This window comes from Protopterus annectens, chromosome 11.part0 (genome assembly GCF_019279795.1).
Source record: "Protopterus annectens isolate FY-2018-M chromosome 11.part0, PAN1.0, whole genome shotgun sequence".
NCBI lineage: Eukaryota > Metazoa > Chordata > Ceratodontiformes > Protopteridae > Protopterus > Protopterus annectens.
This window is the reverse complement of record NC_056745.1, coordinates 1,481,146,204-1,481,172,605: the sequence shown is the minus strand read 5'-3', so window position 1 is coordinate 1,481,172,605 and position 26,402 is coordinate 1,481,146,204. Positions and strand designations below refer to the sequence as shown.

General features: G+C 43.7%; 1 protein-coding gene across 5 annotated transcripts in view; it reads right to left on the bottom strand.

The window, feature by feature from the left end:
* The window catches only part of TRABD (TraB domain containing), a 788,001-nt gene that overhangs the window by 463,872 nt on the left and 297,727 nt on the right, over positions 1-26,402 (bottom strand). For all 5 annotated transcript variants that reach the window (XM_044088787.1, XM_044088786.1, XM_044088788.1 and 2 more), the window contains exon 5: positions 3,818-3,958. In XM_044088787.1, coding sequence (XP_043944722.1) covers positions 3,818-3,958 — 141 coding nt within the window. The remainder of the gene's footprint in view (positions 1-3,817; positions 3,959-26,402) is intronic.

Here is a 26,402-nt window from a genome sequence, read left to right as displayed (position 1 = left end):
ATATTACAGCCAATAGAAAGCCAAATGACTTCCTTCTACTAAGTCTAAATATTAGAAGTATATCCAACAAAGTCCATGAACTCCATGCCACCATAGACTTGTACTCCCCAGATATGGTAATCCTGACAGAAACCTGGCTAAAACCTCACATTACCAGTGAGCAAATACTCCCTACAGGTTATGGCATACTAAGAGTAGACCAGCTAAACAAGAAAGGAGGCGGTGTAGCTATAATATTTAAACAGCATCTAAACAGCCAGATCTTAAAATCATCAGCTCCACAAATAGGCAATGAAGAAATAATATATACCAACCTCAAAATAAACCAAAACAAAACCATCAACATAATTGGAAGCTACTTCCCACCTGGCCAAAACATCCCTCCACTAGAAAACCTCCTCAGCTGGTCTACCCACCATCTCCCCCAAGAAACTATAATTTTAGGTGATTTCAATATTGACTGGCAATCCTGTTCTGGCAACCATCCAACCCATCATGTAAACCTTCATGGCTTCACCCAACTAGTCCAGTCGCCAACCAGGATAAATAAAAACTCCAGCAAGCACACTACCCTGGACTGGATACTAGTCAGTAAGAGCCCCCAGTCATATATAACAGGCTGCAGATAGCCTCAGTGATCACTCCCCAACATTCCTACTGAAAAAATACCTATACCAAGCTAAACCTGTCTACCATCAGATACGTAAAAAAATAAACTTTAACCCACTCACATTCATCTCATCCCTCAAAGAATGTTACTGGCATCCTCTAAAGTACCTCAGTCTTGATAACGCAGTTGAATATTTTAATACTACCTTCCTGAGCATCCTTAATTACCATGCCCCCATAAGACTTTCCAGAATCAAAGCACAACCCTCCCCATGGCTGCATAAAACCACTAAGTCAGAAATGAAAAACAGGGATAAAGCCTGGGAGCACTGGCGCAAAACCAAGACCCCCTCAACTAGACAGAAATTCTTAGAACTACGCAATAGAGTCAAAAAGCTAATAAAACAGGACAAATTCCAATACTATCAGTCTGCCCTAGACTCCTCCGAACACAGCCCCAAACAATTCTGGTCCTCCATAAACTCCATCCTCCACCCAGGTAAAGCCAGTACCCCTCCTCCTAACATCCCTCACTCCTCAGAAAATACTGCTACCTCATTCAACACACACTTCACACAAACCATACTATCACTAGCTAAACAACACAACCCCCCCTCCCCTCCAACCCACACCTTCAACTACTAATGTCCCCACTGCCTTCTCTTTTTCTCTTGTACCTACCTCCAACATAAAAAAAACTCTTAACTAAACTTAAGCCCACCAAATTAGCAGCAGACAACCTCCCAAGTGAATACCTACAAATCGCAGCTGATGCTCTGGCCTACACAGTATCCATCTTGATTAACCGATCTCTGTCAGAAAGTTATGTTCCCACACTATGGAAAGTATCACATAAAATTCCCCTCCACAAAACTAACCAATTACCGCCCCATAGCTGTTCTCTCTCCACTCTCCAAAATACTAGAGAGATGCATACACTCTCAGGTCTCAGACTACCTCCTAACAACCTCCTTTCCAGTACTCAGCATGGTTTCCGACCAAACCATAGCACCACCACTGCCTTACTCTCCTTTACTAACACTATCCTTCAGCATAAAAACAATGGCTATCTCTCCTCTGCTACTTTCCTAGACCTATCTACAGCATTTGACATGGTCCCACACAAACAACTTATCTCTGTCCTCAATAACCTATTCTTTTCACAATCAGTCACCAACTGGTTTCAGAGTTACCTGTCTGACCGCCAACAATCCATTGTATGGCAGAATGACACATCTCCCCAACTACCTGTCTCCATAGGGGTTCCCCAAGGATCCATCCTTGGACCCCTACTCTTCTCTGTTTTCACAAATAATCTAGCCTCTGCCACCACACATGGCACACTCATACAATACGCAGATGACTCGACCATCATCTGCTCAGCCCAGTCGCTACCCAAACTGCAAAAAGTCACACAGGAAGCCTTTTCCTCTGTTGAAACTTGGTTATCCGATGCCCAATTAATTCTCAACCCAAACAAAACTAAACTACTCATATTCCAACCCACCAAACATACTCAAAACAACTCTCACTTTAACATCACAGCAAAAGACAACACCACTATATACCCAACTGAACACACCAAATTGCTAGGAGTGGAAATAGACAATAAACTAAAATTTGACATTCACATATCCATGACCATAAAAAAAGTCCACAAAAAACTAGGAGCATCATACCGAAATAAGCAACTTCTCACCAAAGCAGCAAAGATTTCAATAGCAAATTCCCACCTTATCTCCACCCTACTTTATGCCTCTCCGCTATATACCAACCTAAGGCAATGCGATCTAGACAAGCTAAATACCTGCTACAACAAAATTGCCAAATTCGCCACAGGAGCATCCTACCATAGTCACCACGGTCTCTCACTTGCTGAACTGGGCTGGCTTGAACTCCCTCACCTCCTTCAATGATATCAACTCTCACTCGCCCACAAACTAGTAAATCATCCACTAAATGTCCCATCCCTCCAGAATCTACTCCAACCCTATCGCACTACCAGACCACTAAGATCCAGCAACAAAAATCACTTGCAGATCACTAAAGCCAATAACTCTTCTGGTGAAGCACTATTCTCTTGCACCATAGCCAAATTATGGAACTCCCTCCCACCCACAATTACCTCCATACCATCATACACCCACTTCAAAACTTTACTAAAAGCGCACCTAAAAACATGCTGGCTATGCCCTTGCAACTCCCACTCTAATATCATCCACCCCATCCAACCACTACCTTTCTTTCCACTCCACTAACTACCTTGATTATAGCAAGCTCAGATGCTCATAAGCCTAGTACTTATACAGCAGGAACTTCTTATTTTAGCATTTGTTAATGTCTGTTATGTACTTCGCAGATAAAGATTCTAGTTGTCTACTGATGTACTATGTTCTTCATCTGTAAATATGTTGTAAGCAATTCCTATGTAAATTGTTAATCGCTATGTAATCCAATGCAACTACTGTCTGTTTATTTTAACTGTGGAGCTTTTCTCCCCGAGCCTCCGCTGAAAATGAACCTACATCCAGTCGGACACTCCCGGTCAACAAATATAAATAAATAAAAAAATAAATAAGTATGAGTTTTTCCAAACTAAGACGATATGCAACATATGCGAGTTCATTTTCTAAACGGTCCTTTTAGGTCGCTTGTGATTCTGTGTACCTATACATATGACAATGTGGTCTGCATATAATATTAAGGGGGAGTAAGATAATCAGCTGGCAGGTAGCGCAGAGGACTAAAGCTCAGACCTGGTAATGACCTACTTCCTGTGCCGAGGGAAGAAAATTTGAATCTTCTTTTACCTAATGTATGACCTTCAGCAAGTCATTTAATCAGATGGTCCTCTGTCACAGTTGTGGATTTGTGCTGGGCTCCTTAGTGGTATCGTGGACTGCAGCGTAATAACTTATGAACCTATTTTAATAGAAAATGAGCAAGTGTACTGGAAGTCTTAAAGCCTTTGAGTGACTTATTCCTCTAGCTATAAGACAGCTGTTTATAATGCAATGGTCAAATGTGTCAAATGCTTAACACTGTTCCTGTAATCATTTCATTGACCCTGATGTCAGTTAGTACCCACGGAGCAGTCAGGATTCCTTGGTGCTTGACTAATACTATACAAAGCACACAATACAAGCTACAATTACACTGAAAAAGTCCATGAAAAAGAATGAAACACCAAATATGCATCATCTGGTACCTGCTTTATTGCTTGTTGAATCTTTTCCAGATTTATTTCTTTGGCTTCTTTTAGTAATGTTTTTTCGTCCATCCTGAGCATAGCCACTCGATACTGGCAAAGCTCAACTACGACAACATCTGGCTGTACCTCCTGTATTACCTGAAAGACAGAGCAATGATACTACATAAGAAGGACTTACTGGAAAACAGACAGTCATACCCAGTGAAAAATATCCTGCCTTGTCTCTGTTTTCAAAATCTAAAAGAAGAAAACAGCGGCCTAACAAATTTTACACGCCCTTATTTTTATTTACTGCAACACTATACACTATTCCTGTTTTTGAGATTTGCCCTACCTTTTCCATAATACAAATATCCCTTACATGTACCTAAAAACAAATCATATGGTTGTCATAGTTACAGCTAAGTAATGAAACTAGATCTAAAAATTTGCAAGAATCGATGTGCAAATAAATGTTTAGAAGGAAATACATCGTGGCCATTTACAGATAACTCGCAAACACAGGGGCGCTCACACACTCGCAAACACAGGGGAGCGCATACACTCGCAAACACGGGCACGCACACACTCGCAAACACAGGGGCGCACACACACGCAAACACAGGCGCACACACACTCGCAAATACAGACGCGCACAAACACACACTCTCAAATACAGACGTGCGCACACACACTCTCAAATACAGACGTGCGCACACACACTCTCAAACAGATGCACACACACACTCGCAATCACAGACGCACACACAAACACCCGCAAACACAGACGCGCACACACACCCGCAAACACAGACGCGCGCACATACACACATGTGCACACACACTCGCAAACACAGACGCATACACACACTTGCAAACACAGACGCGCACACACACACTCACAAACACAGACGCGCACACACACTCAAATACAGACGTGCGCACACACACTCTCAAACAGATGCACACACACACACACTCGCAAACACAGACGCGCACACACACACACCCGCAAACACAGACGCGCACACACACACTCACAAACACAGACGCGCACATACACTCGCAAACAGACGTGCACACACACTCGCAAACAGACGCGCAAACACAGACGCGCACAAATACAAACTCGTAAACACAGACGCGCGCACACACACACTCTCAAATACAGACGTGCACACACACTCGCAAACACAGACACGTACACACACTTGCAAACACAGACACGCACACACACACTCACAAACACAGACACACACACTCACAAACACAGACACACACACTCACACTCGCAAGCACTGACGCACGCAGACACACTCGCAAGCACAGACGCAGACACACTCGCAAGCACAGACACGCTTGCAAGCAGAGACGCAGACACACTCGCAAACAAAGACGTGCACACATGCACTCACAAACACAGACGTGCACACAAACAATCGCAAACACAGACATGTGTGCTCCCACACTTGCAAACAGATGCGCACACGCTTGTAAACAGATGCGTATATGTACACACACACACACACACACACATGCAAATACAGATGTGCACACTAATGCTCAATATATGCTCTTCTGCAGGCTGTGTGAACATCTAGTCCACTCCTTTCCATAACAGCTTGATAGTCCTTGCTCAAAAACTTGTCGATCTAGCCCACTCCTCTCCCTAATAGCTCTTACAGTAAAAACCTGCTGTAATGGACAGTTTCCCATCATGTCTCTGGGCAGCCTGATTGACATGGGAATACCAAGGCAATGTAGTAACTGCTTCATGCATATTTGACAATCATTTACTCCTACAGCAAAGTACCCTATGTGAGGGATGCTAACTACTCTGCTGGACCAGACACCCACATAGGAGTAAAAAAAAAGCTGAAGAACTTTTTCAAAGCTAACTTAAGACTACTAAGCAATGGTATAAAAAGTTTTATACCTCCCTGCACTCAGACAACGACGACTCCTACGCAGAGGTATACTCAGATGCCCTGTAAAAACACTTTAAGCAACTGTACAGACTCGGTTGTACCTGACCAGATCAAAAACATGTTCTCCCGAAATAAGCCTACTAGTGGACCTCAACTATAAACAGGTTATATAACAAGAGGAAGAAATTGATGTTTAAGAATAAAAGGGAATTGACTCAGCAGAGGAAGAATTCCCTCCTCAACTTGAACAAGCAAATCCGAACTCTTATGAAATCCTCTAAAGCCAAGTATAAAGTTAAAATAGTGTCCGTAGCTAACAGTAATCATAAGGCATTCTTTAATGAAGTCCAAAACCTAAAAGGGAATGCCCCCCAGCTTTGTGCAGACCTGGTAACAGATCGCACCACTCATACTGCACCGGAGGAAATTGCCAACCTGCTAGTTGACAGTTAGCGGCAAACTTCACCCCCCTGCCTCCACCGACCATACCGCAAAGCATATCTAACACCAGTCCTCTGCCTATGATCTCTAGAGATCAGGTCTTACCTGTGCTCTCCAAGGCTAAAACATGGCCTCAATGGGACCAGATAACATCCCAGGATGCTAATTAAGCAATCTAAATCAGGACCTAGCAGACCCACTTAGCACTGTCTTTAACCTCAGCCTGAGAACTGGCTTTGTTCCAGCTGAGTGGAGAACAGCAACAGTAATCCCTTTGCACAAAGTGTGCGTGTGTGTGTGGGGGGGGGGGGGTTGGCCATCAACAGACCCTGGGAACTACAGACTCACACGTCTAACCAGTCTCACCTGCAAGGCCATGGAAAGAGGGGGGGTTGGCCATCAACAGACCCTGGGAACTACAGACTCACACGTCTAACCAGTCTCATCTGCAAGGCCATGGAAAGAGGGGGGGTTGGCCATCAACAGACCCTGGGAACTACAGACTCACACGTCTGACCAGTCTCATCTGCAAGGCCATGGAAAGAATCAACATGGAGCCCATCAACAAGGACACACAAAACCTTCAAACTCTACACCCAATCTAATCTGGCTTCGTTACAACAAGGACACACAAAACCTTCAAACTCTACACCCAATCTAATCTGGCTTCGTTACAACAAGGACACACAAAACCTTCCAACTCTAAACCCAATCTAATCTGGCTTCGTTACAACAAGGACACACAAAACCTTCAAACTCTACACCCAATCTAATCTGGCTTCGTTACAACAAGGACACACAAAACCTTCAAACTCTACACCCAATCTAATCTGGCTTCGTTAAGGGTAGGTTATGCTTATTAAACCTGGTGGATTTCTTTGAGAAAGTCACCAATTCCCTGGAAGAAGGAAAGACAGTACATACCGCCTATCTTGACCTGGCCAAGTCTTCTGACACAATCTCCCACATGGACATCATTGAAAAGCTCTCTCAGTTAGGGATTATAGCAACAGAACAAAAAGGTAATAAAAGAAAGCCATACGGAACAAAGGATTATTTGTTGTTAAATAAAGTCATAGTGGAGAACTGCAAAAAGGGGAAGAATCTAAATATGGCATGGACAGCCCACAAAAACGCATTTGACAGTATCCCACATTCATGGATAAAAGAGTGCTTAAAATGTATAAAATATACTCTACACTGATAAACTACATCACAGTGACCATGAAGCAGTGGCAAACCACTTTATAGTTAAGCCATGATAAAGGACAAATTATTATTCCAGGAATAAAAATCCAAAGGGTAATATTCCAAAGTGACTCTCTCATCACTGCTCTTTGGCAGGCCCTTAACCCATTAAGCTGTCTTCTTAACAAATTAGGTCATGGTTGTAATTTGGCTCCCAGAAAACAACAAAGTATAAAGACGTCTCATATTCTCTTTGTTGAAGATTTAAAATTGTATAGCTCATCAGATAAGGAACTAAAAGCATAACTGGAAATAGTCAAAATTTTTCAAATGATATAAGAATGGCCTTTGATCTGGATAAATGTGCACAAGCAACCTTTAAAGCAGGAAAGCTGCAGCACCAAGAAAACATCAGTTTGGCACAAGAATGTGATATAAATGAACTCGAGCAAGCTATAAACCAATTCGCAGTTCCTGTCCTAACTTACAGTTCTAGAGTAATTGACTGGCCCCAAAAGGTGTTGGACAGATTAGACAGGAACACAAGAAGGATGCTTCATGCTCATCAAATGATTTATAAAAATCAGTGCATACCAAATTTATATATTCCCTGTTCTGAAGGAGAGATGGGGCTTCTTGAAATTGATTACATGTACACATCCGCAATCGTGGGACTGCATGCATATTTGCTGACCTCACAAGACCCAACCATAATGAAAGTTTTGAAACATGAGGAGACTAAATCTAAGATGACTTCCCTGCTTAATCCAGCAGAAGCATATCGGCATCAAGCAGGAATGGAAATCAAACCAGAAGTAGATAAAAATAAGGCAGCAACTGAATGTGACAAAAAAAAAAACAAAATAAAGAATATAAGGTAAAGGATCAGAAGAGAAGGCAAGAAATGTGGAAAATGCATAAATATAGTTGTAAGTATAGAAAACTCCTGGAACAATCTCATGTTGATCAGGATCGAACATAGGAATGGTTAAAGAGAGGCAAAGTCAAACCAAAAGCTGAAAGGTTAATACTGGCGGCTCAAGATAAAGTACAGTTGTGTACCTACTATAAATGTAGATGCTCGAGTGTATTCACTGTCGCAGTATACATAAAGTACAGTTGTGTACCTACCATAAATGTAGATGCTCGAGTGTATTCACTGTCGCAGTATACATAAAGTACAGTTGTGTACCTACCATAAATGTAGATGCTCGAGTGTATTCACTGTCGCAGTATACATAAAGTACAGTTGTGTACCTACCATAAATGTAGATGCTCGAGTGTATTCACTGTCGCAGTATACATAAAGTACAGTTGTGTACCTACCATAAATGTAGATGCTCGAGTGTATTCACTGTCGCAGTATACATAAAGTACAGTTGTGTACCTACCATAAATGTAGATGCTCGAGTGTATTCACTGTCAGTATACATAAAGTACAGTTGTGTACCTACCATAAATGTAGATGCTCGAGTGTATTCACTGTCGCAGTATACATAAAGTACAGGTGTGTACCTACTATAAATGTAGATGCTCGAGTGTATTCACTGTCGCAGTATACATAAGGTACAGTTGTGTACCTACCATAAATGTAGATGCTCGAGTGTATTCACTGTCGCAGTATACATAAAGTACAGGTGTGTACCTACCATAAATGTAGATGCTCGAGTGTATTCACTGTCGCAGTATACATAAAGTACAGTTGTGTACCTACCATAAATGTAGATGCTCGAGTGTATTCAATGTTGCAGTCATTACTCTTGGGTTATCCTGCTGGCAGGCTACCCTCAGTCGGACAGAATTCCAAAGTCTAGGTCCAGCGTTGGTTGCTGTCGCCTCCTCCCTGATGTCAGTGCGCCAAATTCAATCAGAGAACAAAGACACTCTTCTAAAGCATCTGGCATTTGTAAAAAGATTACTAATTGGCCTAGGGTACACAGTAAACGAAAAGAAATCAAAACTAGTGCCCTCTCAAAAGATAATATTCCTGGGTGCAAGCTTAAATACAACTGCCTAGATGGCTTATCTCACGCCAGACAAGCAAAAGCAACTGACTACTTACTTCAAGAAACTGGCAACAAAAACCCACTAATCTGCAAGGAAAGTCCTGCAGGCCTTGGGTTTCATGGCATCCTGCATTCTATTAATTCCATATGCCAGACTGCATATGAGGAAACTACAATGGTATCTGAAAAGTGTTTGGACTCAGCATTGCCACAGCCTGGAGACAGTAATTGCACTCATTCCCTGCCTACAACAGGAGTTTTGATGGTGGGCAGAAGCCTGTCACCACAACAAGGGTCTGCCATTCAGTTTACCCACAGCCAGACAGACACTGACAACTGATTCATCAGATTATGCCTGGGGGGCCCATATGGCAGGAAAATGTATTCATGTCACATGGCCTGCAAACCAGATGCATCTTCACATCAATCAAAAAGAGGTGCTAGCTGTTCAAAATGCCCTGACAGCTTTCAAGGACCTGCTTCATCCAGGACAGCTACTGATAAAGACAGACAACACTACGGTCATGTGGTACATAAACAAGCAGGGAGGTACACATTCCTACCCCCTCTGCAGACAAGCAATGATCTTATGGGACACAGCATTGGCTTTTCAAGTTCACCTGCAAGCACAATTCCTGCCAGGAAAAACAAATACTCTGGCAGACGAACTAAGCAGAAACCTCATGGATCCCCACAAATGGAAACTGGATCCACAAGTCTTCAGCACGATAATAAGGAAATGGGGATGCCCAGACATAGATCTATTTGCCTCCCCCTCACAACTGTCAATTGCAGCGATTTTGCACAAGGATTTAGCACAAGCAAGCATGGAAAGTGGACGCCCTATCCTTCAGCTGGAAAAATCTAACAGTATATGCTTTTCCCCCACTGCCTCTCCTTCCCAGAGTACTCCTAAAGATCAGACAAGAGAAGCCAAAAATTATACTGATTGCACCAGAATGGCAACGCCAGCACTGGTACCCAATCCTAAAGAGCTTGTCTCAAGGTCCAGCATGGATATTGCCTCAAACTTCTCACTTGCTGACCCAACAAAACAATCAGATCCTGCACAGCCAACTCAGAACCTTAAATCTGGCAGCATGGCGGATAATGTAGCCATTCAGAACACTCCTCTTTCAAAAGCTGTTATGGATGTTATCTTGGAGGCCAGGAGGCCCAGTACCAGAAAAATCTTATGCAGAAAAATGGAAGAGATTCTGTGCTTGGAACCAGGAACAAGGCATTGACACGTCTGTACCAAATATACCTCAGATCTTACAATACCTAACTGAGATGCTGAACAAAGGCCTTTCTTTCTCATCAATTAGGATTCATGCCTCTGCCATTTCAGCCCATTACAATACAGAACCACCTATCTTTTCTCATCCTTTAATAAGGCAGTACCTCAGAGGGGCCAAAAACATTAGGCCTCCAAGGAGAGCACCAGTTCCAGCCTGGGACCTCAATTATGTTTTGGAAAAACTCACACTGCCTCCTTTCGAGCCAGCATCAACGGCAGATATAAAATTCTTATCCTGGAAAACAGCTCTACTCCTAGCAATAACCTCTGCAAGGCGAGTCTCGGAGTTACAAGCACTCAGGGCTGTGGAACTTTTCATCATTTTTCATCCAGACAGGGTTTCTCTGAGGACAAACCCTACATTTATGCCTAAGGTGGTGTCCAGTGTGGCCCTCAACCAAACCATTCACTTGCCTACCTTTTACCCAAATCCACAGAACAAGGGTGAGAAAAGTCTGCATTCTTTGGACATACACAGGCAGTTACGCTTCTACTTGGACAGAACTAAAGCTTTCAGAAAGACTGAGCAACTTTTAGTGTCATACGCTGCAGGATCACAAGGAAAGGCTATCTCAAAACAGACTATTTCTAAATGGATAGGCAATTGCATCCGTTTCTGCTATTTTCAACATGGCAAATCAGTGTCTCAGGGCATTAGGCCTCATTCCACCAGAGCAGCAGCCACTTCAGCAGGCTTCCTCAGAGGAGTACCAACCAAAGATATCTTAGAGGCTGCAACTTGGAGTTCAGTGCACACCTTTACAAAGCACTACCACTTGCCTCTCTACTCTAAGTCCAGAGTAGGCTTTGCCACTGCAGTTCTGCAGGGCCTCATAGCCTCTCCTAATCCTATTTAGCCCAGCCACCCATCCTCAGCTTTGGGATTCAACCCAAGAGTAATGACTGCAACAGTGAAACGCGATGAACATACTACAGTTGTGTACCTACCACAAATGTAGATGTTCAAGTGTATTCACTGTTGCAGTCCAGGTCACCCACCCACCATCCCCCTTTTCTTTGCTGGGACTTATCTGCACTTCTCTATCTTATACAACACCTATTTGGTGTATTTGCTTGTAGATGAAGGACATGCTATTTTTGTGCATTTTTATTGGCATATTTTTCAGCCTACCAATTTGGGGGCACCTGACATCTGGGGCAAGAAAAACTGAAGAAAATGGCGTCTGCTGCATCTTTTATACTCCTGGCGCACTGACGTCAGGGAGGAGGCGACAGCAACCGACACCGGACCTAGACTTTGGAATTATGGCCGACTGAGGGTAGCCTGCTCAGAGTAATGACTGCAACAGTGAAACACGATGAACATCGTACTACGTACATGTTGGTTTACAAAGTCCATTCAACATGTGGGAGAGAAAGACAAATGTAGGTTTTGTAAAACAGAACTGGAAACAGTTGCACACCTTGCTGTTGGTTGTGACATACTAATGGCAGAAGGACTGTATACTGAAAGGCATAATAATGTGGCAAGACTGTTGCACTGGGGATTGTGTAAACATTATAATATTGAAGTAGCTGAAAAACACAGGAAATATAAGCTACAAAGCTTCATAGAAAATTATGAAGTCTACATCACAAGGGATCACCCATTACTAACAGTTCAAAGGACAGATGTGAGAAAAATAGATAGATGGTAAATATTTACACACAGTTTGTGTACTATTAATAGCTAGCATAACAGGAAAGGTAACTTGACTCACTGAAGCAGAGTGCTCCTTCAGGTGTTTCTGTAGTTACCTCCTATGGCTCCTCTAGGCATCAAATATTGCTTATTTATATTTGCATTAATAATTCTAAAGTCAAGCCACATACAAGGTATGGGAATATTTTATGTTGAAACATACATGATGGCACAACTGTATTGATATCTGAACTCTGCCAATGGATATTTGTTAGAACTGTAAGGTGATAACTTCAGTTTTTAAGCCTCAAGCCACACCGATTGGGAGGTCAAGGTACACACTGAGAAGATATGGTCAACAGTCCTCGATGCTTTGCCGGAGATGGTCTTCATCTGTCACCATTGTGATTTAGGTTACTGGCCAAGGCTCCTGCCACCCCCCATAATGCCTTTGACAGAACTCATTCAGTTAAAATAGGGGATTCCACCTCCTGTAGCAGACACATTACCAGCTGAGTCCTACAGGGATCGGTACTAGGATCACTGTTTTCGGACTCTACTTTTCCAAAGTCCCGGTAAAAACTAAAGGTCTGTGGCTGACAAAGTGCCCTGATGACTGCTAATTGGGAGCAGTCAGAGTCCCCAAACTATGTCAACATCCTGCAAGAGGAACTTGCACAGGTAAATGATTGGTGTCATGGTCTTAGACTGAAATAAAAAAAAATGCATCATCATCCCCTTCGGCAATGATGATGTTCCTGCAAACTACCACATACATAGCAACGCCCTAAGCAATCTTATTAGTGGTGTGAGATGTGGGCACAATGGTCAACAACCTCACCTTCGATCACCAGGTCTCCACAGTAGTAAGGAAGGCATTTTATATTGCTCATCTCATAAGTAAGGGCATTGTCTCCAGAAAGAGCTTATAATCCCCTTGTACTCTTCCTTCATCAGGCGAATAACTGAGTACAATGCTCCCTTTGGTATGTATTTTTCAAAGCACCTGCAGCAAATGGAGAGATGACACAGGTTCCTTATACAGGAAATTCAGCACCACCACCACCTGCCATATGTGGACAGACTGAAATCACTGTCACTTTATTCTGTATCGTAAAGACTGCTCAAAAGCAACATGTGCCTTGCATACAAGGCAATTTCTGACCCTACCTTAATGGAAGTGTTGCACATTTGCAAGTCAAATGTCATGGGTCTCTCGCTCTATGGACCTTAATTTGGTATGCGACATCAACAGAATCTGCTATCAGGATAGAGTCGTCTCCCAGCAGTTGCCTCACCTTTGGCACAGACTTCCAGTTCATGTGAAACAGAGACTCTTGTTGACCATATTTGAGCACAGTTTGGAAGACTGGATGATATCTGTAAATTCGCCTGGGGGGTCCCACCTGTGTATCTCTTGGACAGGGGCAGTAGATGCTGTTTTTAGTGCTTGCTATACAGGCACTCTTTGGCACAAGGGTTAAACTTGGCTAGGCTTATAACAGCCCCAATACCATTAGCCTAGTAACTTCCTATGATCCTATGAAAAGAAGACAAAAGTAGCATTGATCATTGAAATCGCTACACCCAGTGACTACAGTGTCTTGCGTACAGAGAGATGCAAAGTCATAAAATATCAGGATTTGCAGGCAGAAATGAGAGCAATGTGGAAGAAAGATACCCAACACAGTTCCAATTGTAGTAGGAGCAACAGGTCTTACAAAAAAAGAATCCACAAGCATACTTAGGTATGTTACCGATAACATAACTGCATACGAATTGCAGGAGGAGTCATTAGTGGGCACATTGTGGGTGCTGTGAAGAGCACTTCAGGCTGACATCAAAGATTGAAATAATGCTAATTTCATGAACTGTAATCATACTTTGACTAAGGAATGGGGTCCATTCCTGTCATGGTATTAGAAACCCAAAAGATTCAGAGAAATTAAAAATTAGGGATTAACCCTTATGTCACTAGATGGGCAGCCAAATGTCTAACCAACAGAACATATACCGTCAAAGTTGGTTAGCCATTTGGCTGCCCATCTAGTGACGGGCAGCCAAATGGCTAACCAAGAGAACATATACCGTCAAAGTTGGTGATTCCACTTCTACCAGTAGAACTGTCACCAGCGGCATACCACAAGGTTTTGTTGTGCTGGGTCCTTTACCGTTCAGAATTTACTTCTCAGAAGTTCAGGCTAAATTAAGATGGCCTTTGTCTTACCAAGTTCGTGGATGATTGCAAATTGGGTGTAATCACCAAGTCCCCCAACAGTGTTAACATACTACAGGAAGGGCTAACAGACAAATGACTGGTGCTAAAGCCACAGCTAAAACTAAATGCAAAAAAGTGCATTATTATTCCCTTTGGCAAAGTAGAATCCCCTGCTAACTACAGTACTGAAAACACCTCCCCTAAACTCAAACCCAGCAGTATGTGACCTAGAAACACAGGTAGATAGCAATCTGAACTTCGACCATCAAGCTTCCTCAGTGGTAAAGAAAGTACTCTGTGTTGCACACTTCATAAGTAAGGGCATCGCATCCACATCTAAGAATGTTACAACCCCAATGTACTCGACAATGATCAGATCTCTAATAGAGTACAATGCTCCCTTTTGTATATACCTCAGATACCTGCAGCAGCTGGAGAGACTACAGAGGTTCCTCGCCAAGAAAATACGGCTTAGTGGTAGCATTGTTGCTTCACAGCAAGAGGTTCTCTGGTTCAATTCTTGGCTAGGATGTCTTCTGTGAGGAGTCTGCATGTCCTCCAGGTGCCCCAGTTTCCCCCCACGTTACAAAGACATACATCTGGAGTGTTTCTCCCCAGGCCTCCACTGAAAATGTGCTTCATTCCATGTCAGACTTTCCCGATAAACAAATGTTAAATAAATAGACAAATAAATACTGGGCCTCCAAACCATGACGTACATAGACACAATAAAAGCCCTGTCATTGTATTCTGTATCATACAGGCTGCTGAAAGGACACTTTTGCTTGGCGTACAGGGCAGTCTCCAACCCTGCCCTGATAGATATGCTTCACATACACAAATCTAATGGCACAACAGTCGCTCACTCTAGGGGTCTGAACATGCTGGAACAAACTTCCAATTCATGTGAAGCAGAGCTCCTCAATGACCCCATTCACGCTCAATTTGGACAAAAGGATGGAAGACGGCAAATTCACCCTGGGATGGCACCCATGTCCCTCATAGACAGGGGGAGTTGATGCTGACCATGGACTAGCTCTGCAAAATACATTCACTTAATAAGGACAGATGGGGCAACTTGGGATTAACATGGTTAGTATTGTACGAGCTCTAGGACTGCTAGCCTAGTAACCTCCTATGAACCTTTGCATTCTACTTCACAGGCTTCTTTATCAAAAATGTCACAGTGTGTTTGTTCCATAACTATATGAAGATAAACCACAGCTGTGTGGAAGTATATATACTATAACAGTAGATCTTCAAGGAAATGTCACTGCAACAATACATTTATTTATTTACTTTGAACTTACTGACTGGGGTAGAGAACTGATCTCAGTGGACTAATTTCATTCTCATCATGGAGAAGACCATTAACAGTAATATAAATCAACCTAGACAGTATAATAGGTAAACTTAGTACAACGTATGACATTAACAAAAATGAAGTTTTATTCTACTGATTACCAGGTCCTTAAATTAGCATTATTTACATATTTGCATATGCACAATATAAAAGTAAGAGTAGAAAGGGAAAAGTGATAATAAAATGGGGGGAGGAACGCAGGTGGGAGGAGGGAAAAGAAGGTGTTTAAAAACATTTAGTAAAAGTCTAGGCAGAGAGTCATGTAATAGAGTGAGCTGCTGACAGAGGTGGAAAAGGGGTTACATTACCTGTCTCGTTTGCAAGCGTTTACATTTTCTTGAGTGCACAGCTGGGATTATAAAATGCTGGATAAGAGGTCATTTCTTTGAGATCACCATATATGGGTTTATCCACCTTATTCATGGCCCCTCTTAGGTAGTCTTGTCATCCTGAGGGCAGCCAGGTGGCTAGGTATTGATGTAGGTAAGCACAAAAGTCTTCCTTACAACATCCTCTGTTGTTCCACGTTCCTCTCAGTTCTTCGAGGCAATATTCTCTGCAGGGAAAAGCAGCTCTGGCAAGCAAACAGCCTTGCATAGATTTGACCATGTAATGTTTGTGTAATCATATCAAACATGATGAAAATGAATGTGTTTATACTACCAGTCATCTCAAAAATAAATATCTATGTAGATGCTAACACAGTACAAAGAGTTTTAACACAAGAGTTAAAACATTTAAACACTTGTTTTACAGATCTCTTCAACCTTGAATATAACTACAGCAGATTTAAATTTAATTCTCTTACCACATAAAGTACAGTTGTGTAAGTAACCTTACTATAACACTAGATGTTCGAATATCACTGCTACTAAGGATGCAACAGCCAGCCAGCTTCCAAAGCCTCAGCACAACGTCTACAACCCAGAACTGTCACGCAGTTCGAGCTGAGCTGACTAAAATACAAGTTTGGGTGTTAAGTCTTTCAGAGCTTTCCTGCCAACAAAGAGAAGGAGACTGAGTTCTGAAATGACAATGGTAGGAATAACAAAACATGAATGTCCACACCCTGGCATAAAAAGAAAAAGAGGGATGGAGGTAGAGAGCAGCTACTGCACCAGTGATCACTGGAACATCTACTGTTCTCCCCGGGCCTCCACTGAAAACAGGCTCTGTGGAACCTAGTCGGACTTTCCCGGTCAACAAATGATAAATAAAAAAATAAAAAAAAATAAAATAAATTATGGTAAGTTTACTTACAAAATTGTACTATGGTCATCATATTGATCTCTGCTGCAGCAGCCTTAGCTATATGGGAAGAGTACCATAGCTTATTACATTTGGGAGGTGAAGACAGAAGAGTCCAGGAGCCCCTGGAGAATGTTCCTAGCAAAGCCCGACCTGGACCTAGAGAAAAAAAATCAAGCTTATAGTGCCCTGTAACATTATATACAGCGGACCAACTAGCAGCTTTTAGAATTCAACCTTTAACAAATAGTCACAGATGAAGTCAAAGTCCTGATATTGTGGGCCTTGACTCTGCCTGGAATAGTTTTGTTGTTATGGGTATAACAAAAGGTAACAAACTTAGATAACCATTTGGAAAACATCTGTTTTGACACAGGTTAGAAATGAACAATTGATCCAAAAACCTGAAAGATTTAGTTCTGTCTAGACACTACCATAGTTGTCTATGGACATCCAAGCTATGGAGTCCCTTTTATCCCTCATTTTTAGGTTCAGGAAAAAAAAAACAGGGAGAAGGATAGTTTGGCTTAAAGTAAACTTGGATACCACTTTAGGCATAAAAAAAGGATTAGTTTCCAAAGAAACCCTGTCCCGGTGGAAAATGATATAGGGTTGACTCACCATACACAGATATGACTTTTTGCAGAGGTCAGAGCAATCAGTAAAAACTATTTTCCATATTAAGAACCTCAAGTCAGCAAGGTTAGCTGGTTCAAATGGAGCAAGTGTTAGCTTCCCTCTCACACACAACTGAGGTGCCAATGAGACTTGATGGCCTCCTGTGTAAAACTTGTTTCAAAAACATTTTGACACGTGACTGCATTGAAAGTAAACCTTGAAGAATAATCTTCCTACCCATTGCCTGAAACTATCTGTTAACAAAAAGAAAACTGAATTTCATACTTTTTGGAATTAAAAAGGGTCAGGCTGGGAGTAAGACACAAGGTCACTTATCATTCAGACTTGGACTGTCCTTGGTTTTGGGTGGTTCAAGGCTTCTTTCCAGAACCCCCTTGCCTTTTTTCCTTAAATGTCTGTTTACTTGTGTGATGCCCCGTGCACTGGCCCAGTAATCAAGGAGCCTCAATCCTCACCACTAACACCAGTGAGGGACGTCCACTTTGGGAGGATGACAAGGACACACACAGTAAAATACAGCTTCCCTTAAGAGCACACAGAGATCATGGTCAGTCTGGGGCTGGTTTCTCCCTCTCTCTCCAGATCTCCAATAAGACTCCCCACTGGCACAGCTATAGGGTTGAGATCTCAGCAGAGTGGTCAAGCCAAAACCTCCGGCACCCTCTCTGTCCAACCAGTGCTTCGTGTCCTTGACCAAGTAGCTCACACACACACACGCACACACACACACGCACACACGCACACACACACGCACACACACACACACACACACACACACACACACACACACACACACACACACACACACACACACACACACACACTTTGAGATTTGATTTATATACAAATACACAGACACTCCTGGGGAAGGCTTGCACAGGTTTATGCCCCCTTCCACCCAGACTATAAAGTAGAAATTATTGCCACCAACCACTCTTACTTTTCAGCTACTAAAAAGGCCCTTACCAAAGGGTGCCCAATCTTACTGTGTAATGTTACTATTATCCAAATGGTAAGTGTGACTAAGACTTGAAAGCTATTTAGGAGTGGCTTGTACAGTATCACTCTGAGCCGATGGTTTGGCTCCGAACCCATATGTAAGAATAAAGGCGAGATGAACAACTCACATAGGTTCATAGGTTCATACTAGGCTATCTGCCCGGGAGTATTTACAAGCCTAGCCCATCGTTTTGTGGCTTACGCCACCCCTTTAGTATGGGGAACTATACCCATTATTTTGCTGTGCCTCTGTCGAACAGTGACACTGAGGTAATCCCTGGGGTATATCTGCGATCTCCCATCCATTGGTCAAGATTTCTCTTGAACAAGGCCAGCGAGGTGCTCTGCCTCACATATACTGGGATTTTGTTCCACAGCATAGGGAGTCTTTGGGTGATGAATCTATCCCTCCAGCACGTCCTATTAATAGCCGTGTCGAGGTTTAAGTCTCCCGCCCTTGTGGTTCTGACGGATCTAGATTTTTTGAGGTTAAGCATATTCATCAAATCTGGGTTTGACATGGCCTTGTATGTTAGGCAAAGGTCACCTCTGAGCAAGCGGTAGCGTTTACTGAATAGAGCTGGAGTTCTTTCAGTCGGGCAGCATAGGACAGATTTTGAGACCCTTTATCCTTTTGGTGAGGAACTTTGTGGCCTCTCCAGCTGCTGCAAGTGTCGGGTCAGATACATTCGAATGGGGCATTGTACTCAATCATTGGTCTGATGAGTGATGAGTATAGGAGACTATGAACTCCCTTGATCTAGATGAGAATCCCTTCATGATAAGGTGGGCAATGTAGAAGGTCTTCCTAACTACTTTAGCTACATGGGTGTCGAATGACAGACTACTATCAACCTGGGTCCCCAGGTCCCTGATAACTTCTTCTGTGCTCAGTGGATTGTCACCTATTTGGTAGCTAGGGGTAACCTTGTTTTTCCCGAAGGGTATGACTATGCATTTTTTGGCATTTAACTTTAGGCCATGGCTCTGGCACCAGTTATCCGTTTCTGTGAGACCCTTCTGAAGGATATCTGTGTCAGATGTGTTTTCTACTATGGCCAGTTTGCAGTCATCTGCAAACTTTGTCAGCCATAACCCTCCTGTGTTTGCTTGTACTTCAGAAAAGTAGATGCCAAACAAGAGTGGGCCCAGGACTGAGCCCTGTGGGACAACACTTGTGACAGGCTTTGAGTCTGACATGGCGCCAGCAACTCTGACCCTGTGGGTTCTGTCACTCAGCAAGTTTGCAACCCATCTTGTGATGTATGGGTTAACATTTAAGCTGATGAGTTTTTCAATGATACCCGAGTGGGGTATTGTATCGAAGGCCTTCGCCAGATCGAGGTAGGCTGTATGGACTGCCTTTCCCTCATCAATGGCTTTGGTGGGCAATGTAGAAGGTCTTCCTAACTACTTTAGCTACATGGGTGTCGAATGACAGACTACTATCAACCTGGGTCCCCAGGTCCCTGATAACTTCTTCTGTGCTCAGTGGATTGTCACCTATTTGGTAGCTAGGGGTAACCTTGTTTTTCCCGAAGGGTATGACTATGCATTTTTTGGCATTTAACTTTAGGCCATGGCTCTGGCACCAGTTATCCATTTCTGTGAGACCCTTCTGAAGGATATCTGTGTCAGATGTGTTTTCTACTATGGCGCCCAGTTTGCAGTCATCTGCAAACTTTGTCAGCCATAACCCTCCTGTGTTTGCTTGTACTTGAAAAGTAGATGCCAAACAAGAGTGGGCCCAGGACTGAGCCCTGTGGGACACCACTTGTGACAGGCTTTGAGTCTGACATGGCGCCAGCAACTCTGACCCTGTGGGTTCTGTCACTCAGCCAGTTTGCAACCCATCTTGTGATGTATGGGTTAACATTTAAGCTGATGAGTTTTTCAATGATACCTGAGTGGGGTATTGTATCGAAGGCCTTCGCCAGATCGAGGTAGGCTGTATGGACTGCCTTTCCTCATCAATGGCTTTGGTGACTGTTTCGAAAAAGTCAACCAAGTTTAAAAGGCATGATCTGCCTTTGACAAAGCCAAACTGGGTTGGATCCAAAGTCTGCAAATTCCCTATGTCTTTGTTTATGAGGTCCATTATGATCCTCTCCATGGCTTTGCAGATGAGGCTTGTCAAGCTAATGGGCCGGTAATTTCCAGGGTCGGTGGAGGCACCGCCTTTGTGAAGTGGGACCACAGTTGCAGTGCGCCACTCCCTGGGTACGTATCCAGAGGTAAGACTATGATTAAACAGCTGTCCTAGCTATGGGTTTAATTCCTCGTTGAGTTCGTGGAGCACACAGCCGGGGACACCATCAGGTCCCATGGATGCTGTGTTTTTTGCTTTGGAGAGAGCAGTTCTCACTTGGGTGTTAGAGATGTTTGGGAGGCTGCAATCGTTTGGTATAGATATCTCTCCTTTTGGGGGGGAGGGGGGGAGAAGTTTGCACTGAACCTGTCAGCCAGTATGTTGGCAATGTCTGTAGGATCAGTAATCTTCACATCATTTTGAACTAGTTCTGAGCATATCTGGGTGTTTCCTCCCAGGTTTCTAACATAGCTAAAGAAGGCCTTATGATTGTCTTTTGAGTCTTTAGCTATTTTTCTCTCAAAATTAGCTTTGGATGATTTTATGAGAGCTCTTAGTTTTTTACTTATAGTGATCAAGGGTGTCTTACCTTTTAAGGATTTTGCTCTATCTTGTAGTAGCTTCCTCCTTTTGTTGTAGAGTTTGTTTATGGCTGGGGTCCACCAGACTGGACGCTTGCCTTTGGTACAAAGAGTCTTTGTTTTGCTTGGGATTGCCTTGTCCATGCAGTCCTGCAGGTGCTGGTAGAAGGCATTTGTAAGTGATTCAGCGGCTTGAGTACTGTTCTCCGCCAGCTCAGGGGCCTTAAAGGAAACCACACTAGTCTTTAGAAGTGTGAAGTCGGCTTTCGAGAAGTTCTTTACTGTGGTCTTTTTTATTTCAGGTGGGGGTGGGATGAGGACCTCTAGCGAGATTAGTTTGTGATCTGATCTCACCAGTGAGGGGTATACTTCCGATGTTGAACATTGTGCTCCCATGTTCGTGATGATGAGATCAAGTATGTTTTCTCCTCTTGTGGGGATGGTGACTAGTTGTTCCATGGCATTTGAGTTTATGAATTCCAGGAACTTTTGGGCTAGGGTGTTTGGGCTTGAGTAGTGTTCCCAGTCTATATTAGGGTAATTGAAGTCACCTAGTATGATGGTGTTTGGTGATACATTTATCCCCTCTAGTGTTTTCAGGAAGGCCATGTGAGGTTCCTGAGTTTGTGAGAGTGGCCTGTAACATGCTACAATTTGTAGCGCAGTCTTGCCTATGGTTAATTGCACCTGGATGGTCTCCGATGCATCGTGCGTTGCCACCAGTCTTGAGGTGTGGGTGTCCTTGATGAATATGGATACCCCCCCCTCCTTTCTTGGTATTGTCCGGATTTTGGGGCCAGAACGCATGATATGAGGTAAAACCTGATAGTGCTGGGGTGCTCTCAGGAGCCTTGAACCAGGTTTCTGTCACAGCACAGACATCGATGTTCTTTATACTGAGAAGGGCCTCGAGTGCATGCATTTTGAGATTGTTCAATCTCACCATTTATTCTTACAGGTAGCGTCCCAAGCACCCTAATACTGGGTGGCTTAAGGGAGTATATTCCTGAGGACAGTGGAACCAAAGGAAGCCCTGTCCCTGGAGGCCCTGTCCACTTTGTAATGAGTGAAAAAGGTATGAGGCTTAGACCAAGTGGCAGCTGCACATATAGTGTCCAAAGGTAAATGAGCCGTAAAAGCCAAAGAAATAGAAATGTCTCTAGTTGAATGGGCCTTCACATCATGCTCTAATGTTTGGTTCGCTGAAGAGTAAATAAGTTTGATGCAGTCAGTTAACCATTTGGAAAGGGTAACTTTAGAAACTGGTAATCCTTTCTGAGCGTCAGCATAAGATAAAAAGAGTTGGTCAGAGCTTCTAAATTCCTTTGTCCTGTCCAAATAGGATCTCAATTGGCTGTGGACATCAAGTTTATGCAACATGTACTCCAACTGATTAGAGTGATTACTGAAAAAAGTTGGAAGTTCAATAGTTTGGTTCAAATTGGTCTCAGAACACACTTTTGGCAGGAATGAAGGATTAGTCCGCAGTGATACCCTATCTGGATGGAACACCAAATATGGGGATTTGAAAGAAAGGGCTTGAAACTCAGATATCCTGCGTGCTGAAGTAATGGCCACCAAGAAAATAGGCTTCCAAGAAAGAAACTTCAGCTGACAGGATGATGCAGGAGGGGAAGAATAACACGTGACAGCACAAAATTTAGATTCCAGGGAGAAAAGGGGATGTCTAACAGGTGGCCTAAGATGAATGGTGCCCTTAAGGAAGGCCCGACATAATCTGTGAAACACTAAGTTAGAACCTTCAGCTCCGAGGTGAAAATTCGAGATGGCAGCCAATTGGTCTCTAAAAGTGACAGCTGCAGCACCTTCGTGAAAAAGCTTAGAGAGGAATTCTAGGATTCTAGCGATCGGGGCAACATAGGGATCAATGTTATTTTGAGAAGCCCAAAAAGCAAATCGCTTCCATTTACTAGCATACAACTTTCTGGTAGAAGCCTTATGTGAAGATACAAAAATGTGCTGTACCTCCAAAGAAAAATCATGTGACCTGGCTAGGTAGGGAATTGGAGCAGCCAAGCTGTCAGTCTGAGGGAATGAAGGGAGGGATGGAGGGCCCCTGACGAATGTGTCAGCAGGTCTGGAACTGGGTCCAGAATCCAAGGTTCCTCCAGTTGATAGAGTCAGAGGAAGGGGAATCAAATCTAATGAGACCAAAGAGGGGCTATTAAAATTACAGTCCTTCCCAGGGTTTTAACTTTCTGCAAGAACTTCGGCATCAGGGGTATTGATGGAAAAGCATACAGGAGTCCCGGGGGCCAATCGTGTACGAGCAAATCCCTTGGGCTGTCCCCTGGTGGGGATTCAGGGCAAAGTAACTTCTGCATATGGCATTCATAGGGGATGCAAACAGGTTGCAGCAAGGCTGGCCCCATCTGTGGAAAATCTTCTCTGCAACTTCGTTTTTGAGAGACCACTCATGTGATAGCTGAATGGCTCTGCCCAATTTGTCCGCTATCACGTTGGATTTCCCCGGGATATGCATTGCTATCAGAAAGCCACTGCCAAATTCTCAAGGCCTCTCAACACAGGGGGTAAGACTTGGTTCCCCCTTGCTTGTTGATGTACCAGACTACCGACATGCTGTCCGTTTGTATCACAACCGTCCCTAGAGGCAGAGTGTCGTGGAAGTGCTGCAACGCCAAAAGCACTGCTCTCAGCTCCAGAATACTGATGTGCAACTGTGACTCTGTCTCCGTCCAGGTACCTTGGGCTGTTCTTCCCTAAAAAAGACCCCCCCCCACCCTATCAGAGAAGCACCCATGGCCACTGTGGCTGACGGCGGGGGAGAACAAATGGTCGACGCACTGTAATTTGTTGGCTGGTCAACGGCCAGCAAAGATCCTTCTTGCAAGAATCCATAATCATGATTAAGAATGACATGGGAAGTTGTTGGTACAACTACTGGGTGAATAGTAACCACTGAAGAATCCTCATGTGCATATGTCCCAGAGGAACTGCTATGAGCCTAGCTGCCATGGTGCCTAGGAGTTTCAGTACTTGATGGGCTGGTACCTTTCTTCTCTGCAGAATGTCCGAGACCAGATTTTGGAGAGTGGCTGTTCTGTCCAGGGGCAAACTTACTGTGGCAGTGGTAGTGTCTAGTTCTGCTCCGATAAAGGAGATACGCTGCAATGGTGACAACGCAGACTTTTAGAAATTGACAGTGATACCTAACTGAGAGCAGAGATTTAGAGTGTGATCCCTGGACAGAATTAGTTGATGCCTGGAGGCGGCGGTGAGAAGCCAGTCATCCAGATATGGAAACACTCGGAATCCTAGACGCCTCATGTGAGCCGTAATCACTGCCATGCATTTGGTAAACACTCTGGGGGCTGTTGTGAATCCAAAGGGCAGTGCTCGGAATTGGTAGTGACTGGCTCCCAGGAGGAAACGCAGATGATCTCTGAATGGCCTGGCCACTTTGATGTGGTAGTATGCATCCTTGAGATCTATAGAGCACATCTAATTGCCCACTTTGAGGAATGGGAGAATAGACTGAAGCATGACCATCCGGAATTTCTCCTCCTTTACAAATGTGTTGAGTCTGCTGAGATCCAAGACGGGCCTCCAGTCCCCTGTCTTCTTTGGAACTAAAAAGAATCTAGAGTAAGTTCCAGATCCTATCTGGTCTGCTGGGACTGGCTGGATGACTCTCTTTTCCTGCAGCCTCTGGATTTCTAAGGCTGCTTGATCCCCGAGACTGGGTGGAATATGTCTGGGATTTTTTTGCCAACAGGTGGACTTTCTAGAAATGGGATGATGTATCCTCTGGTAACGATGCTTTGTGCCCAAGAATCTGTTGTAATTTCTAGCCAGGCATCTGGATACAAAGCCAAGCGACCCCCGACTGCCTCCAGGGCAAGACAGTCGGGCCTCCTTTCAGGAGCGCTGATAGGGCTTACCAAGGAACTAATCCCTGTCACCCTGGTTCTGCAGACCCCCTCTGCCACCGGGGGTGGCATCTTCCATTATTGCCTCCTCCTCTACCCATGGAGGGGGGTTCACTACGTGAGTTCTGGAAAGCTCCTTGGGACTTTCGGAACCACATTTTTCCACCTTTCTGCCCTTTGCGGTATGGTCTGGTAGGGGTGGAAAAATGGACTCCTACAGCAGATAAGAGTCTTTCCCTCCTGCTCACATCTAGTTAGAGTCTTCTTGACTTTGGGCCCAAACAAAGAAGAGCCATCGAATGGGGTGTTGACAAAGGAAGACTTGAATGCTTCTGCAAAGGAGCATAAGTGCATCCAGGACTGTCTCCTAAGAGCTACCGCTGAACCTGCTGCCCGACTCGAACCATCGGCTGCATAGGAAATGAGCTGCATGGATGAGTTCTCAATGGAGTTACCGGTATTAAGTTGTGCTGCCACTATCAGAGACAGCTCCATTGGTAGCATTTACTGTCTGTTTTTCCTCTGTTTTCTGCAAAAAAAAAAAAATCTTGTTTTCCCGCCTTACTGAACTAGAATAGTCCAGTCTTCAGAGTTTGCTGATCTCTGGGCTTTGGCTTGGCTCCTGTGCTATTCCATATCCTTATTTGGATAAAGGGAAACTTCTTTGTTCACCAGTGGGAGTGGGGAGCACTGAGCAGCCTATTTGTCCCTAGAGCAGTGGTTCCAGCCAGAAACTTGTAGTGTATTGGCCATTTTGGGTCAATTCCTAGCTCTTTTCAACCCCCTGCTATAAAGCCCGCTTTTGCGTGATTTAGCGTGGAGTTGCCCATAGAGCACCATCGGGCAGCGCCGGTTAAACTATTTCTGGCTCCGTAAAGTCTGCTCTTCAATTTTTCCCTTAGAACTTCACTACTTGCAATCTAAACAGTCTATTCTCTATCTCAAAAGCTCAGCACTTGCTCCTAAAGCATTTTTATATAGGTAAAGTACTTGTATACTAAACAAAGTACTACATTAGCCTAGAATCCCCTTGAGTACCCATTTCCCTAT